General features: G+C 47.0%; 1 protein-coding gene across 9 annotated transcripts in view; it reads right to left on the bottom strand.

Annotated features, from left to right (window-relative positions):
- Nucleotides 1–14,051, bottom strand: part of ptprfa (protein tyrosine phosphatase receptor type Fa) — a 220,305-nt gene that overhangs the window by 53,245 nt on the left and 153,009 nt on the right. For 5 of the 9 annotated variants that reach the window (XM_076279000.1, XM_076279001.1, XM_076279002.1 and 2 more), the window contains exons 13-17: nucleotides 12,436–12,462; nucleotides 6,345–6,462; nucleotides 3,330–3,911; nucleotides 1,439–1,536; nucleotides 434–687 (exon numbers count right to left, since the gene is read on the bottom strand). In XM_076279000.1, coding sequence (XP_076135115.1) covers nucleotides 434–687; nucleotides 1,439–1,536; nucleotides 3,330–3,911; nucleotides 6,345–6,462; nucleotides 12,436–12,462 — 1,079 coding nt within the window. The remainder of the gene's footprint in view (nucleotides 1–433; nucleotides 688–1,438; nucleotides 1,537–3,329; nucleotides 3,912–6,344; nucleotides 6,463–12,435; nucleotides 12,463–14,051) is intronic. The other 4 variants (XM_076279006.1, XM_076279004.1, XM_076279007.1 and 1 more) reach the window with 1 other exon arrangement.

The following is a 14,051-nucleotide window of genomic DNA, read 5'->3' on the forward strand; positions in this document are numbered from 1 at the left end:
CATTAAGTGCCGTCCTAAAGGACTTCTAATGGTGGAACTAATTGAGTTGAAATGAAGTTGCAAGGTGGCAATGAGGGACTCAATGAGGGGCCGGGAAAGGGAAGGTGCAGCTGAGAGATTACTACTGGAGGGAGGGGTGGAGGGGGAGAGTCAGTGATGCTGACGAGGAGGATAAAATGACCGTCTGCCCTATATAGGCTTCTCACATTAACAGCTAAATAGGGGTTACACCTAGTGTGTAGTGTGTGTGTGAGTCTGTTTGTGTGTATGTGTGTATGATGTGTATGTGTGTGTGTGTCTTTGTGACAACACCAATGGCAGTTCAAGTTCAATGATGAGATTTTCAATTCATCGTCAACGTTCACTCATCATTAGGAACAATACATATAGCTTGGTTGATGTCAGTTCTGAAGCGGTGTATAGTTGTACTCACTTGACAGTGGTGCTCTGGACTTTGGGCAGTGTGACCGTGAGCTTGCCGCCCTCGTCTTGGTCACCAGTGTGGAGCGCTGGTTTGGTCTTGAGAAGGTCAGGCGCGGTCCGGATGGACACCTGTTGCTGTAGCCCACCAGCGCTGCTGCCCCGGCTCATTAGCACGAACGAGTAGTCGGTGTCAGGCTGCAGCCGCGTGATCAGCTTCCTCCGCTGGTGGCCCTCCACCTCCACGCTCTGCTGGTTGTACAGGATCTGACCACACAGACAACGGCAAGGTTAGCATTAGCATTAGTTAGCATTCTGCCTTAGCATTCCTGACTGAACATCTGTTCTAGAGTCAATGGATTAGCAGTGATTAGCAGTTAGCATTCAGTGTTAGCAGTCCACTACACTGGACATCTGTTGTGAGATCAGTTCTCCTGTGCTGGTTCATTACACTCATGGGACCAATGCTGGTCTTAAAACTGTATGGCCACAGCCAAAGGATCTGACTCAACGCCTAAAATATGCTGCAGATGATGACGCTGGCATTTAGTGTAGCTCAGACATCACTATCCTCATCATTCACAGATACCCAAATATTTACGTGGAAACTAGTAACTATATACAAGTGTGTTATAACAACTTTATAAGTACTTAGTAACACTGTTATAACAACTACATTATCCACAGCAAATAGCCTGAGATGGAGGTCCTTAGTGGCCTCTCTATATAAAGCCTATTTACTGTTTTACCCAGCAACTCTTTCTTTAAGAGTCTCCAGCTGCATTTTTTATGCTGGGGGAATACGAGAAGGAACATGCAGCATGACTTGAACAGAGCCTGGCAGGATGACCCCGTCTGCCTGCCTAGCCTAGCCTAGCCTAGGCTTACTGAGATGGAGCCCAAAGCGCCTTCTACTGGCGGCTCCTGTCCACATCCCTGGGAGCGTAATCTCAGCCTAATCCCCGTTGTGAGCCCCTGCTGGTGCTCGACGCCCTTCAGCCCATCACAGGGACCTTACCTTGAAAGGCACTTGAGACTTAAAGGTTTCCGGGACTTCCCATGTCAGCAACACAGAGCTCTTCATAACAGCCTTCACGCCAAAGTTTTTGGTAAACTCTGCAGGATTGACAGAGAAAGAGAAGGGTGGGGGGGGGGGCACAGACAGAGGGAGTCAGTTGGAGTGTGTGTGAAGGGAGACAGTGGCAGTGTGAGAAGACAAAAGGATTGAAAGAACGACAGGACACAGACAGACAGAGAGATAGATAGATAGAGAGAGAAAGAGAGAGAGAGAGAGAGAGAGAGAGAAACCAAGTGAGCAGACAGGCATCCGGGTGAGACAGTGAGACAGAGTCGTCTCAGGCACGTCCCAGCGATCTGAGTCTCGTCTGAGCACTCGCTGACGGCCATGATGAAGCAGACCAGACGCGCTGAGCCGCAGGAGCAGCAGCAGCAGCAGCAGCAGCAGCAGCGAGACGCCGGTGCACCGGGCAGCGTACCGATGAGCGCGTGTGGAACAGGAACAGGAAACGGCCCCCGGCAGCTATTTAGGGCACGTTCCATCTCTGTTCCTACCCACACGCTGGAGCTGATCGCCTCCGACTGAGACACACTGAGGACTCTGGGAGAATAGCAATAAAAAAGGGCTGCACACAAAGAAAGGCATTTTCCCCAGAGGAAGGAAAGGGGGAAAAAAAGGAAAAACGGTCTTTGATGAGATGTGGAAAAAAAAAAAAAAGAGTTCAGAGAAAGCCATTCTGGTGTCAAGACAAGGAGGCAAGAGATGGAATACCAGAATGTCCCCCCATTTTTACATTTCAACGCACACAAAAAGGGGAAAGAAATTATCGCGGCGCCTTTATCAAGGTGTGCGCTGTCTCACAGAAAGGTGAACGTGAACTCAGCCGGAAGAGCTGGCTAAGCAGAAAAGGAGTGATTCCAAACAGACCATGTAAAAAAAAGGATGCTTTTTTCCTCTCTCTCCCCCCCCCCCCTCTCTCTCTCTCTCTCTCTCATCGCAGCATATGTGCGGACTAATGTGAACACGAATGAGATGGAGAGAGAGAGAAGGCCTGCACAGACCCACAGGTTACGCTGCACTGGTTAAGACGCCGCGGTCCACTTACCATCAGCTTCCACAAGCAATGCATCTGTTCTCCTCAACTACCATCTGTTTGGTGTGAGTGTGTGTGTGTGTGTGTGTGTGTGTGTGTGTGTGTGTGTAGCCAGGTAGATGAATTGTGATAGTGTTTAGTGAGACTGACTGCAGGTGAGCTAGTTCAGGCCTGAACAAAAAAAAAAACATGAATGCAGGGATATATTGCTTTTGTGTGTATGTTAGTGTGGGTGTGTGTGTGTGCGTGTGTGTGTGTATATGATTGCATTTCTGGGATAAGTTGTACAGGCTTGACCAGGAGGCATGCCAACAGAGAGAGTCAAACACTTGGAAATCTTTCTTTGCAGACCTGTATGTACCTGACTTTTGTATCATTTATGTGTTTATACGAGCTGGTATGTAAGTGCATGAGTGCATGCACAACGGTGTGTGAGCATGTGTGTGTGTGTATGTGTCTATAAACTTGTGCATGCACGTGCATCTTTGTGTGCGTGTAGGTGTGTGGGAGTATACAGTTAGCTTGTGTGTATGCATGTGAGTGAGTGCGAGTATGTGTACAAGCACCTGTGTGTATGTGTGTGCCTCTCTCTTTCTCTCTGTGTATGTGTGTGTGTGTGTGTGTATGTGTGTGTGTGTGTGTGTGTGTGTGTGTGTACAAAACCTTGCGATCCACTGCTCCAGGCTATTCCCCCTAACGCCCCTACTCTTCCTCTGCGGGTCTCACCTGCCACTGAGGTGAGTGTGTGTGTGTGTGTGTGTGTGTGTAAGGCCCCTACTCTTCCTCTGCGGGTCTCACCTGCCACGGAGGTGGACATGGTCCTGCTCTGGATGCTGGGGCTGAGCGGTCCTCCTCCCTTGCTGGTGAAAGCCCGCACGCGGATGTCGTAGGTGGTGTCCGGCTGCAGGCCCTGGACGGTGAGCGTGGTGTTGGCCGTGCTGTTGGTGCGGTTCTGCTGGCTGTTGATGTCGCGGTACACCACCACGTACTGCACGATGCGCCCGTTGCGTTCCGCCAGCGCCGGGGGCTCCCACGCCAGAGTGGTGGTCGTCGTGGTGAGGCCCACCACGCTCAGGTTCTGCGGGTAGCTGCCCGGCACGTCCTCGGGCGTGCTGATCTCCTTGGTGTACTCCTCGCCGTGGCCCGCGCGGTTCTTGGCGCTCAGCCGGAACAGGTAGGTGGCGCCCTTGTGCAGGCCGGTGACGGTGAAGTGGTCGTCGGTCTTGCGGAAGTCCCGCACGGTGAAGTCGCGCTCCTCCTCGCGCTTGTACTGGAGACGGTAGCCCATCAGCTCGCCCACCATGTCCTTAGGAGGCTGCCACTGGATCAGGGCCGTGTTGCCGATAGTGGTGCTTATCAGCATGGTGGGCTTCCCTGGCACTACGCAGTGTACAGAGATCAATCAATCAATCAATCAATCAATCAATCAATCTATAGAACCTTCCAAAAATAAAAACAAAAACAATGCTCGAACGTTCTATTTACTCTAATGCTCTAATCTACTTCCTCTGCATTAAGATAACATATGGAATGTTAAAACGGAAGCCTTTCGGGGCCAACTATGATGCTGATAATGGAACTCTCTTGAAAGGGTCTTTATCAAACAGTTATCCTATCTAATAACATTTTCGCACTCTATATATCAGGGATTCCCAAACTGTGGCACGTGTACCACCGGTGTTGATTTTGTTATTTGTTATCATGTAGGACGGCTAATTAAACATGATGCCTCAATGGAATGCCTCAATAGAATGTGTTACGTTTTTATGCGTCGAATGCTGGGTGTACGCGGGGAAAAAAGTTTGGGAACCGCTGCTATATATTATATGCACGTGGGCATAAACTATATGTAGGCCTATGCAGTGAATCCCCAGCATATGCACATATATTGATGTTATTGCTTATTTAATCTTTTTGCTTATATACACTGCCGTTCAAAAGGCTGAGGGTCACAGAAATGTTTATTCTCCTCCATTACAGGCAGAGTACCAGCTGTCTGCTTCTTGCCTACATGGTTCATGTGTTCTTTGGAGCTGTGCGTTGGGTCACTGCCTTTTTTCTTGCAGGAAAATGTCTCCAACCATGTGCCGTCCACAGGGTGTGGTGTGACATTGCAAATGTCTTTTTTCAAGATTCACTTTATCCTGTTCAAATGTTCCACTTTACTGCCCCCAAAAGCAGCCCTGCACCATCACATTCCCTCCATCATGCTTGACAGATGGAGTCAGAAACTCGTCAAACATTTGGTTGGGGTCTCCCAAATGTTCTTCTTTGTGATCTGAACACAATAGATTTGTCTGTTCATAACACTTTTCTTCTTCCGCCAGTCTTCTTCTGTTGACTTGTCTGTGTACTTTTGGCTAGTCTTTTATTGCTATTGACCAAACTGAGATATGGCTTTCTCTTTACAGCCCTGTCTAGAAGGTCAGCATACTGAAGTCACCTTTTCTGTTGATGTCGACACTATTATTTTGTAAGTCCTACCTATGAGGCGTCTGGTTCTTAAACTAGACACTCTCTTGCTATTAATTAAAAAATATTTCTTGATCTTTCTTTCTTCACACTCGCACAGAAAAAGCTACTAAACACCAAACGAAATTTCACTACATGCTTTACGTCAGTATTTCTATGTATGTGACAAATAAACCTCCTTGTAACCTTGTAGACACTGTCAGATGTGCTTACATAACCGCAAAAGGGTTTTTATAATGATCAGTTACTAGCAAACATTTAGACTAGCGAACGTAATGTGCCATGAGAACTTTGGATGAATTGATGCTGATAAAGGGCCTCTGAACACTGGACACATGCAGATATTGCGTTGAAAATCAGCCATTACAAGCCACAATAGTTACCTAGAACATTAATGATGTCTACACTGTACTGTATTTCTGATTAATTTGGTGTTGTTTTAATGGCTTTTAGCTCCTTCAAAAACAAGGGCATTTCTAAGTGACCCCAAACATTTGAAAGGCAGTGTCCCTGTTTATGCATAATATTTATCCAAATGCATTAGCCCACAATACAATCCAAGTTAAGCTGTATCTCTTAAATCAACTTCAGATTTGGCACATTTAAGATATTGAAGTTTGAATCACCACTGTCTGGAGTGTTCTGTTAACTAATAATATCACTTTTATTACAACTATAACCATTACCTCAAAATGTGAACACACTACAAACCACTCTGTGTTAAAGAACTCCCATTCAACTGGTTAAGAGCTATATCAATCCCACCAATAAGGGCGAGCATCAGGCTGAAGTGTTTCTGTAATACAAGCACTAGCATATCCTGTCAATTACTTAAGCCACTACGGCGCCTCTTCCCAGGGATGATAGCCCCACTAATATCACTGCAGCGCATCTACTGTAAGCAGCACTATTAATCTGCTTTTGTCAATGGGATAGCCATCCTGACAGCTACAAAGCTCCTGAAGACGTGCTGCTAATCTTCATATGGGCTTGTTTCCCGATCTGCTTTCATTTACCGAAAGTTGAACTTGGAGACCACGGAGGGGCTCTTGAGCTGTCTCTGGGTTTATCACATTAATACATTAAAAAAAAGTTAGCTGCTACCGTGAGGCGCGAGCTGTCTGCTTAGAGCATGTCACAATGTAGTCTATTACACACAGACACACACACATACACACACACACACACCTTAGTGGTCTGAACTCTGCACGAACCCAAACTGTCTTGTCTACTTTCTCATTAACTAAACTCAAAGGACACAAAAAGCCACCCCCAATCCCCAAAAGCAAACTGCCAGAACCCCCATCTCTTTCTCTCTCTCTCTCACACACACACACACACCTGCACCAGGCGTTACGACCACTTTGGCTTTGCTCCGTGCTCCATCTCCTTTGGTGGTGTATGCCGCCACAGTGACCGAGTAGGTGGTCTCGGCGTGCAGCCCCGTTATGAAGGCCTCCTGCAGAGGGGAAGAACGCACACACACACACACACACACACACACACACACACACACACACAAACACAAACACACACACACACAGAGAGCCACAGGTCACAGGCAGTAGTGACGTCCCTGCCTCCATCCTGAGTCCACTCCCGCTGATTGCCCAGCGAGGCGTGCTCCATCTCGAAACTATCCCCAGGCTGCTGGGACAGCGCGGAGCACACACACACACACACACACACACACACGTACATACAGTACACACAAACACAACTTCTTGGAAAGTGGCAGGTTAGTGCGGACGTCTCCCAAACCGAAGGAAGGGAAAATAGAAGAGGAAACTAAAAATGGCTTGATGCAGGGGAATACTGAGAATGTTCAGTGGACAAAATGTACCATTTAGGATAACAAACTGCTGTGACATGTGTAATCAATGACAATGCATATATTATTATTTCATACACATATATCATTTCCCATATATGTATCATTTAACTCTATAGGCTCGTGAAATATTGCTATCAGTCAGTCTTGCATGTCAAAGGCATTTTAATTGGAATGCGAATGTCAGATAACATTGTCAATTTTGAAGGAACACTTCAATTCTTATTAAGTGATGTAAATGTGTGTGCATGATTGTGTGTGTGTGTGCATGTGTTAGCTAGGCGTCACTAATGGTTTATGAAGTTGGAAATGATTCAGTTTTTCTTTTCATGAAAAGAAGCTACTTCAATTTGTTGGGAAAAATAAATAATAATAAAAAAAAAGACCACAAAGACAACGCTTGATTACTCTTTGATACCCACAACCTGCCAACAACTCTGCTGCGGAGCAGCAGGATGGGGCCTTGCCACTAAGGGCCTTTGAAAGCACACTTTGTTCCTCTACTTGTTATCTCCCCCAAAATCTTCTATTTTGTGGTCTCCCAGCTGCATAATTAATAATACAAATATAATAAACATTAATTTTTATATTCTGTCTCGGAAAGCCGGACTTATTGTTTGTTAGGACAGGCATTGACAGTATCTGGGGCATGGCATTTAGAGAATAAAAACACTGCCATGAATACTATTTGGGAGATGCATGTATGAACACACAACCCTAAACATGCACCCGATGTAGCTCCCCAACACACCTGCAGATAAATATTATTTACATGCAAAAACCCAGTTCCCACGGACCAGGAAACAACATTCACACACACACACTCACATCCCTGCAAAAATAAAGTCTTCAAACAGCCTATATGCCCACAACACAAAAACACACACACACACTCCGAGGCATGATAGTGCCAGCACTCTCTGTTCTGTTCAAAGGGCTGGCAGACCTCATTAAAATGTTTAAATCCAAATGCAGAGTGAGTGAGATGTGCTTTTCAAGGCTAGGCTGTAGTCTCCATCTCTCTTACACTCTCCCCCACTCTCATCAGCTCCACTCTGTCTCTCTCAATCTCATTCTCTCCATCTTCACAGGCGGCGGATGGAGGATTCAGCTCTGTATGATCTCTACAGCATTGTGCAGAACGGAATGTGTGTGTGCGTGTGTGTGTGTGTGCTATGTATCTCTGTGCGTGTCTGTATGTGTATTCATTAGGGGGTTACAGGGACAGTTGGACAAACACAGATGTGAATTGAAGCCAACCGTGCAACTCTCTGCACCTCCATTCATCTCGACTAGTGTATTATTACTAACAAGTCTGCAAATGTTAGGAGGTTGTATTTTTTTGTTTTGTTTTTAATCTCTTGTTTAGTTTTTACAGAGGAACACCCAGTGTGCCTCTGCCTCTCCCTCCTACCCCCCCCCCCCCCCCCCCCCCGCCTTCCCAGCATCACATTACTGCCCCTGGCTATGCACAGGGTCCTGCACCACAGAGACAGAGACAGACTAACTGCTTGCGTGGAAATCAGCATGGCCATACAAGCAGGCTGAGCCTTCTACAGCCCCGGCCCATCTTTAATTACAATTTCATGGCTGCTCCTTCACATCTTTATTGCATGATATTTAGAGAGAGAGAGAGAGAGAGAGAGAGAGAGAGAGAGAGAGAGAGAGAGAGAGAGAGAGAGAGAGAGAGGCTCTTCCCTGGCTAATTAAAGCCTGGCGTTATAATAACCACTTGTGCTGAGCAGTAGCAGCAGTCGGACCAGGCTATTTTCAGTGCTAGCTCACTTAGGGTTGGGAAAAAGCAGGGTGAGGGTGTGTGTGTGTGTGTATATGTGTGTGTGTGTGTGTGTGTGAGGGAGGGGGGGGGGTGTAGGGGAGCTAGAGAGATGAGAGAGAAATGAGAATTATCTGAAGCTATTAAGTTTCTTTTAAAAGCCTCATTATTCAAATCGTACAGGATTCCCTTTTTAGTTTTGGAGAGGGGAGAGATATTTTTCTCCAACAATTTTCTCAATTATATATAGGGAAAAAAAATCTCATCAACTCTTATTTTTCTGGAATGTTTTGGGAGCGATACTAAGAGAGAGAGAGGCAGAAATACCATTACAAATAAATCCAAACCCTCCCTTCATAAAGGAGAATATCTTTGCTAACTCACTCAGCTTCAATGGCCTTGGGTCATCCAAGGCAATACAGTAAGCTCCATGACAACACCAAAACAGCATGACCCAAATGGCTTCATAACCCCCCCACCTGACAGAAACTATGCTGCACCTTTGCAAAGGCACACTGTCAGTCTACAGATATGAGAAAATGACTAAGAAAGATGGCTTTATTATCTTTAGCATTTTTCTTGTGCAAGATAAAGTTATGAAGATCTTTTTTTACAGGAAGGGGATGATCTAAGATACTTTTGGAAACGAATGAAGATTTTAGTGTTCCAAGAGTGTGTGTGTGTGTATGTGTATAGATGTGTGTGAACCTGAATGTGTTTGTATGGTTACCTGAGTGTGTGCAATTGTGTGTATGAGAACGTGTGAGTATGTGAGTGTGTGTGTGTGTGTAGAAGGGAGTTGCGAGAACTTCAGGTGCTTCCAGAAATAACCGTCCGCTCAAAGAGCAGCTCGACTCCTTTAAACTGTACCACTGCTCTCCGATTGTCTTGGGTTGTCACTTTGTCAGTCGCAGCCACAGCCTCGGCGGTGGTGATGGCTGCTGCTCTAGAGGTTTCTGCTATCTGAGAACTCCATAGATCTGTGGTTACATTTCTTTTGTGTGTCTGTGAGCGTGTGTGTGTATGCTTGCCCCTGTGTGTGTGTGTGTGTGAGCGAGCAAGTTGGGTAGCGGGTGTTGAGTATGCCGTCTCAGCTAGGTTTCTGTTTGAGCTTTCCACCTTGATATCTGATAGGGAGGCAAGTGTGTCTCTCACTCCAGGCTCCAGAACAGCAGTAGGTGCCACAGTCAATATGCACACACACACACAAACAAACACACATACACACACTCACATTTTTGTTTTAACACGCATATACCGGTACACAAACCTGTTGTGCAAACTCATTCGACCTCTTTCTTTGTTTAAACAAACGAAAGACGAAGCACGCACACACATACACAAACAACAAAGTCAATTAGTTGGGATCAATCTGGGAAGTTATTTATTGGACTGTTCTTTACCTCAGGGCGAGGGTGTAAATCCACTTGTTTTGTTGAAGCCAAATAAGAAATACTGGGCTTTTGAGCGCACAGCAAGCCTTCCTGTTTGATTGTGGGTGTGTGTGTGTGTGTGTGTGTGTGTATTGAGTGAGTGCGTATATCTACCCATATGTGAATTTATGTGTCCATGTGAGTGTGTTAGTGTGCATGTGTTCTAGTGATTTTTGTGGGTGTGTGTTTTAGTGTGCATATGTTCTATGTGTGCTAGTGTGTATGTTTGCCTGTGTGTGTGTGTGTGATTCACAGGCCCACAGGCTGAGCAGCATGCTAGGCACGGAAACTAGTCAGCGCTCTTGGCAGGCCGAGGGGCCGGGAGGGGCCTTGGGTGTGGCAGGCTGACAAAATGACACGCACATTAGCGGCTAACTCCTGCGCTGCTCTCTCTCTCCCCTCTCCAGTCGGACACAAAAAGAGGATTTACAGCTTCAACGCCTCTGAGGTATGAGGAACGAGCAGATTCTCACGCAACATGACGGCACACAGCTAAGCCAGCGCGGTGAAGAGAGCTGCAGACACACACACACACTTTTACACCTTTGCTCAGGTATGTGCAAAAAAAAACAACATAGGTATACACATAAATTCCACATGAGCAGATAAGATGGTAAAAGGATATGGTGTGTGGAAGTATTCTGCAGCTTTCTCACACACGCACGCACACACACACACACACTGGTTTGCAGCAGACACAGCTCTATTCTGCTCTCATCTGAAAACAACACCACCTGTCTGCTTTAGAAATAGAAACTCAGGTGAGAGCAGGAGAGAGAAGGTCTGCTCAGCTGCTGCTCCAGCACACACACACACAGCAAAAACACCCCCCCCCTTCCCCCCCACACACACACACACACACAAACACCCCGAACACCTCTCAGTAACCCTCCCTGCACCCTCGATTTGGCAAACAACATTGCAGCACACACTGAGCCCAAGCCTGCTCACACAGCTTCACTACAGAAGCGGCAGCACACACTAACACGCTGAAGGGGCAAATAAGGAAATGAGGAGAGCGGGGTGTGTGCAGGGCCGCTGCAGGTAAGCCACGGATACAGGCTGGAATGGGAATGAGGGGGGCAGAGGGGCATTAGGGGCATTAGGAGATGGAGGGGACCCAGCTGTCTGTGTTAATATGGAAGCAGCAGAGGAGCAGAGAGAGAGAGAGAGAGAGAGGGAGGGAGGGAGACAGTGAGAGAGAGGGAGGGAGGGAAAGAGACAGAGAGAGAGAGAGAGAGAGAGAGGGGGGGAAAGAGAAAGAGAGCCATAATGAGAAGGGGAAGGAAAACAGATTTGAAAGCAGTCATCTATTCTGGCAGAGATACAGACAGAGAGCGACAGAGATAGAGAGAGAGATGAGAGACTTCTGAGATCACAGGGTTTCAGAGAGAGAGAGAGAGCGAGAGACAAAGAGAGAGTGAGAGTGAAAGATGGAAAGAGGGATAGAGAGAGAAAGAGGGAGAGATGGAAAGAGCGTGACAATGAATGATATATTTCAGCAGTCTCTCCCAGCATGGCGGTGGGGAGTGATGAGAGAGAGACAGAGGGGAGGGGGGGGGGGGGGTCAGATATAGGTGCACGGTGAGTACACGCCAGGCTGAAAGGGTGTACTGCTCGGCACTGGTAGTTAGGCAGCTTTTTTTTTTTTTTGTGAAAAGCTTCGGGGCTAATGGAGGTTCACAGATAAAGGAACATCTCCTCTTCCCCAGCAAAGACACTTCTGCTGAGGGGAAAAGAGGAAGGCTGCACCGCCGTTTCGCCAGGTGCTTGATCCTCCTGCATCAAAAGGGCCTTCAGGGGTACCAATTAAACTCTACAGTGGAAAAGTTCCTAATCTTGCTGAATGGGGCTTAGAGACTGTGAGAAGAAAGGGGGCGGGGGGGGGGTATAAAGACATATAGAGAAACAGAGTGTTAGAGTGAGATGGAATGAGAGGGAGATTTTAAATAGATAGATAGATAGATAGATAGATGAAGGGAGGGAGAGAGAGAGAGAGAGAGAGAGAGAGAGAGAGAGAGAGAGAGAGAGAGAGAGAGAGAGAGACAGTGTCAGAGAAAAATGGAGTTGGAGTAAAAAGGCGATAGAAGAGAGGGAATGAAGCAGTAGGGGGCAGGATGAAAGCTGGGAGAGGGATGGGGGGTGGAGAGAGAGATGGGGGGGTGGAGAGAGAGATGGGGGGATGGAGGGATGGAGAGAGGTTGGGGATGTTAGGCGTTAGGCTTCCCCCCTGGAGAGAACATCCAGGCAGGGAAAAACACACCAACACACACACACACACACAGAAGGCACACAGGAACGTTCCCAAAAGGCCTGCCGGCCGTCCCCAAACCCCAAACGCAAAGAGAGAAAAAAAAAAACACACCACCCGTAACACTCTTTACGGTTACTCACATATTCCGTGGATTCTTCATCGGCCCACTGACAGACAGACATACAGACAAGGGGAAGGAGAGAGTCACAAACTACACAGATTTCCAAAAAAAAAAGTTGAACTTTTTTTTTTTCTTGTAGGGGACTAAGAAAAGAAAGTAACAGCTTCTAACAGTAGCAACATGCATTTCTAGGGCTGTTATGGAAGGCAGGTGAGACACTTTGCTGCCATGCATCTGAGGGGAGAAAGAAAGTGTTAGGTGTCAACAGGTGGCAACAGCACCGCCTGCTGGAGTGGAGGTGTCATGCTTCTCGAAGGAGGTGCTGCCGAAGAAGAAATCTCTAGCGTCCAATATCAGGAGACACATACAGTACCTACCCATGGAACCATTGCTGGAGTCAGACAGTGGCGCTAGATAAGGGTTAGAGCATTTACCAGGAACTTCAGGAACTTTACGTTGAAGGGAAACACCTAGAAAGTGCACAGTGCACTAACACCTGTAAACACCTGAGTGAAATACTAACCATGAAAAAAAAAAGAAAAAAAAAGAAAAGAATCAAAGAGACTCGTAAATGAGTTTCCTCTCTGTGGTATGTGCCCTCGCACACACACACACACACACACGCACACACACACACACACACACACACATAAACACACACTCCCCCAACCCATGCATCTTGCTGCCTTGTTATTTCCTTCTTCCTGACCCCATACGAGCCTCCCAACTCAGGACTAATGGCGCAGTGGTCTTCTTCTTCCGAAATAAATAGGTGTGTGCCGGCTTGCGGAACGCAGCTAATTTTTAACACGCGGCGGTGGCAGGAAACTTCGGCAGGCTCCAGCGGCGATGTGATAATAAGCTCCTTTAGAGAGTGAGGGTGAGAAAACACCCTTTCCTGCAGTCAGTGTGGATGTCTGTGTGAGTGTGTATTTGGGGAGAGTGGGGTGGTGGTGGTGGAGGTGGTGGTGGAGGTAATAACAATACACCCCCCGACAAAACAACCACACTGGCTGACGACAGAGCCGCACGGCAACAAACAGCAGCTGTAGCTACAAAACAGGTACATGCAGCGTGCCAGCGAGACAGACTACAAAGCTGAAAGAGAGAGAGAAAGAGAGAGAAAGAACGAGTGGGAGCCTGAGAGGGAGTGTGTGTGTGTGTGAGATTGTAAAGGCGAGGATGGATTCCGCATGGTATGCATTTCCACTTTCTTATTTACCCGTTTTGTTCCCTCGCTCGCTTGGATTCTTCTCGTACTCGACAGAACACTTCAGCCTGATAGATCAGCGCCTTTATAAATCTCTTCAACACACGTCCCCCTTGGTCTCAACCTCCTACATAGGTATGCCGAATGGAAATCAGTCTGTGTGTGTGTGTGTGTGTAAGATAGAGGCAGAGAAAGACAGAAAAGCAAGAATGAGAGAGAAACAGACGAGGAAAGAGAGGGAGGATGATTCAGGGATTGGAGAGAAACAATGAAAGAGAGAATAAGGGAAGAGATAGAGATAGAGAGAAAGGAAGCATGAGAGAGAGAGAGAGAGAGAAAGAAAAGGAGAAGAGGACCAAGAGAGCGAGAGTGTGGCTAGTGATTTAGTCCTCCTCCCGTGCAGCTGTAATGTGTCTGTCAGTGGC

This window comes from Alosa pseudoharengus, unplaced genomic scaffold (assembly GCF_046254945.1).
Source record: "Alosa pseudoharengus isolate Yale_2024_CS ecotype anadromous, Long Island Sound unplaced genomic scaffold, YU_APseudo_1.1 YU_APseudo_1.1_scf_11, whole genome shotgun sequence".
Taxonomy (NCBI): domain Eukaryota; kingdom Metazoa; phylum Chordata; class Actinopteri; order Clupeiformes; family Clupeidae; genus Alosa; species Alosa pseudoharengus.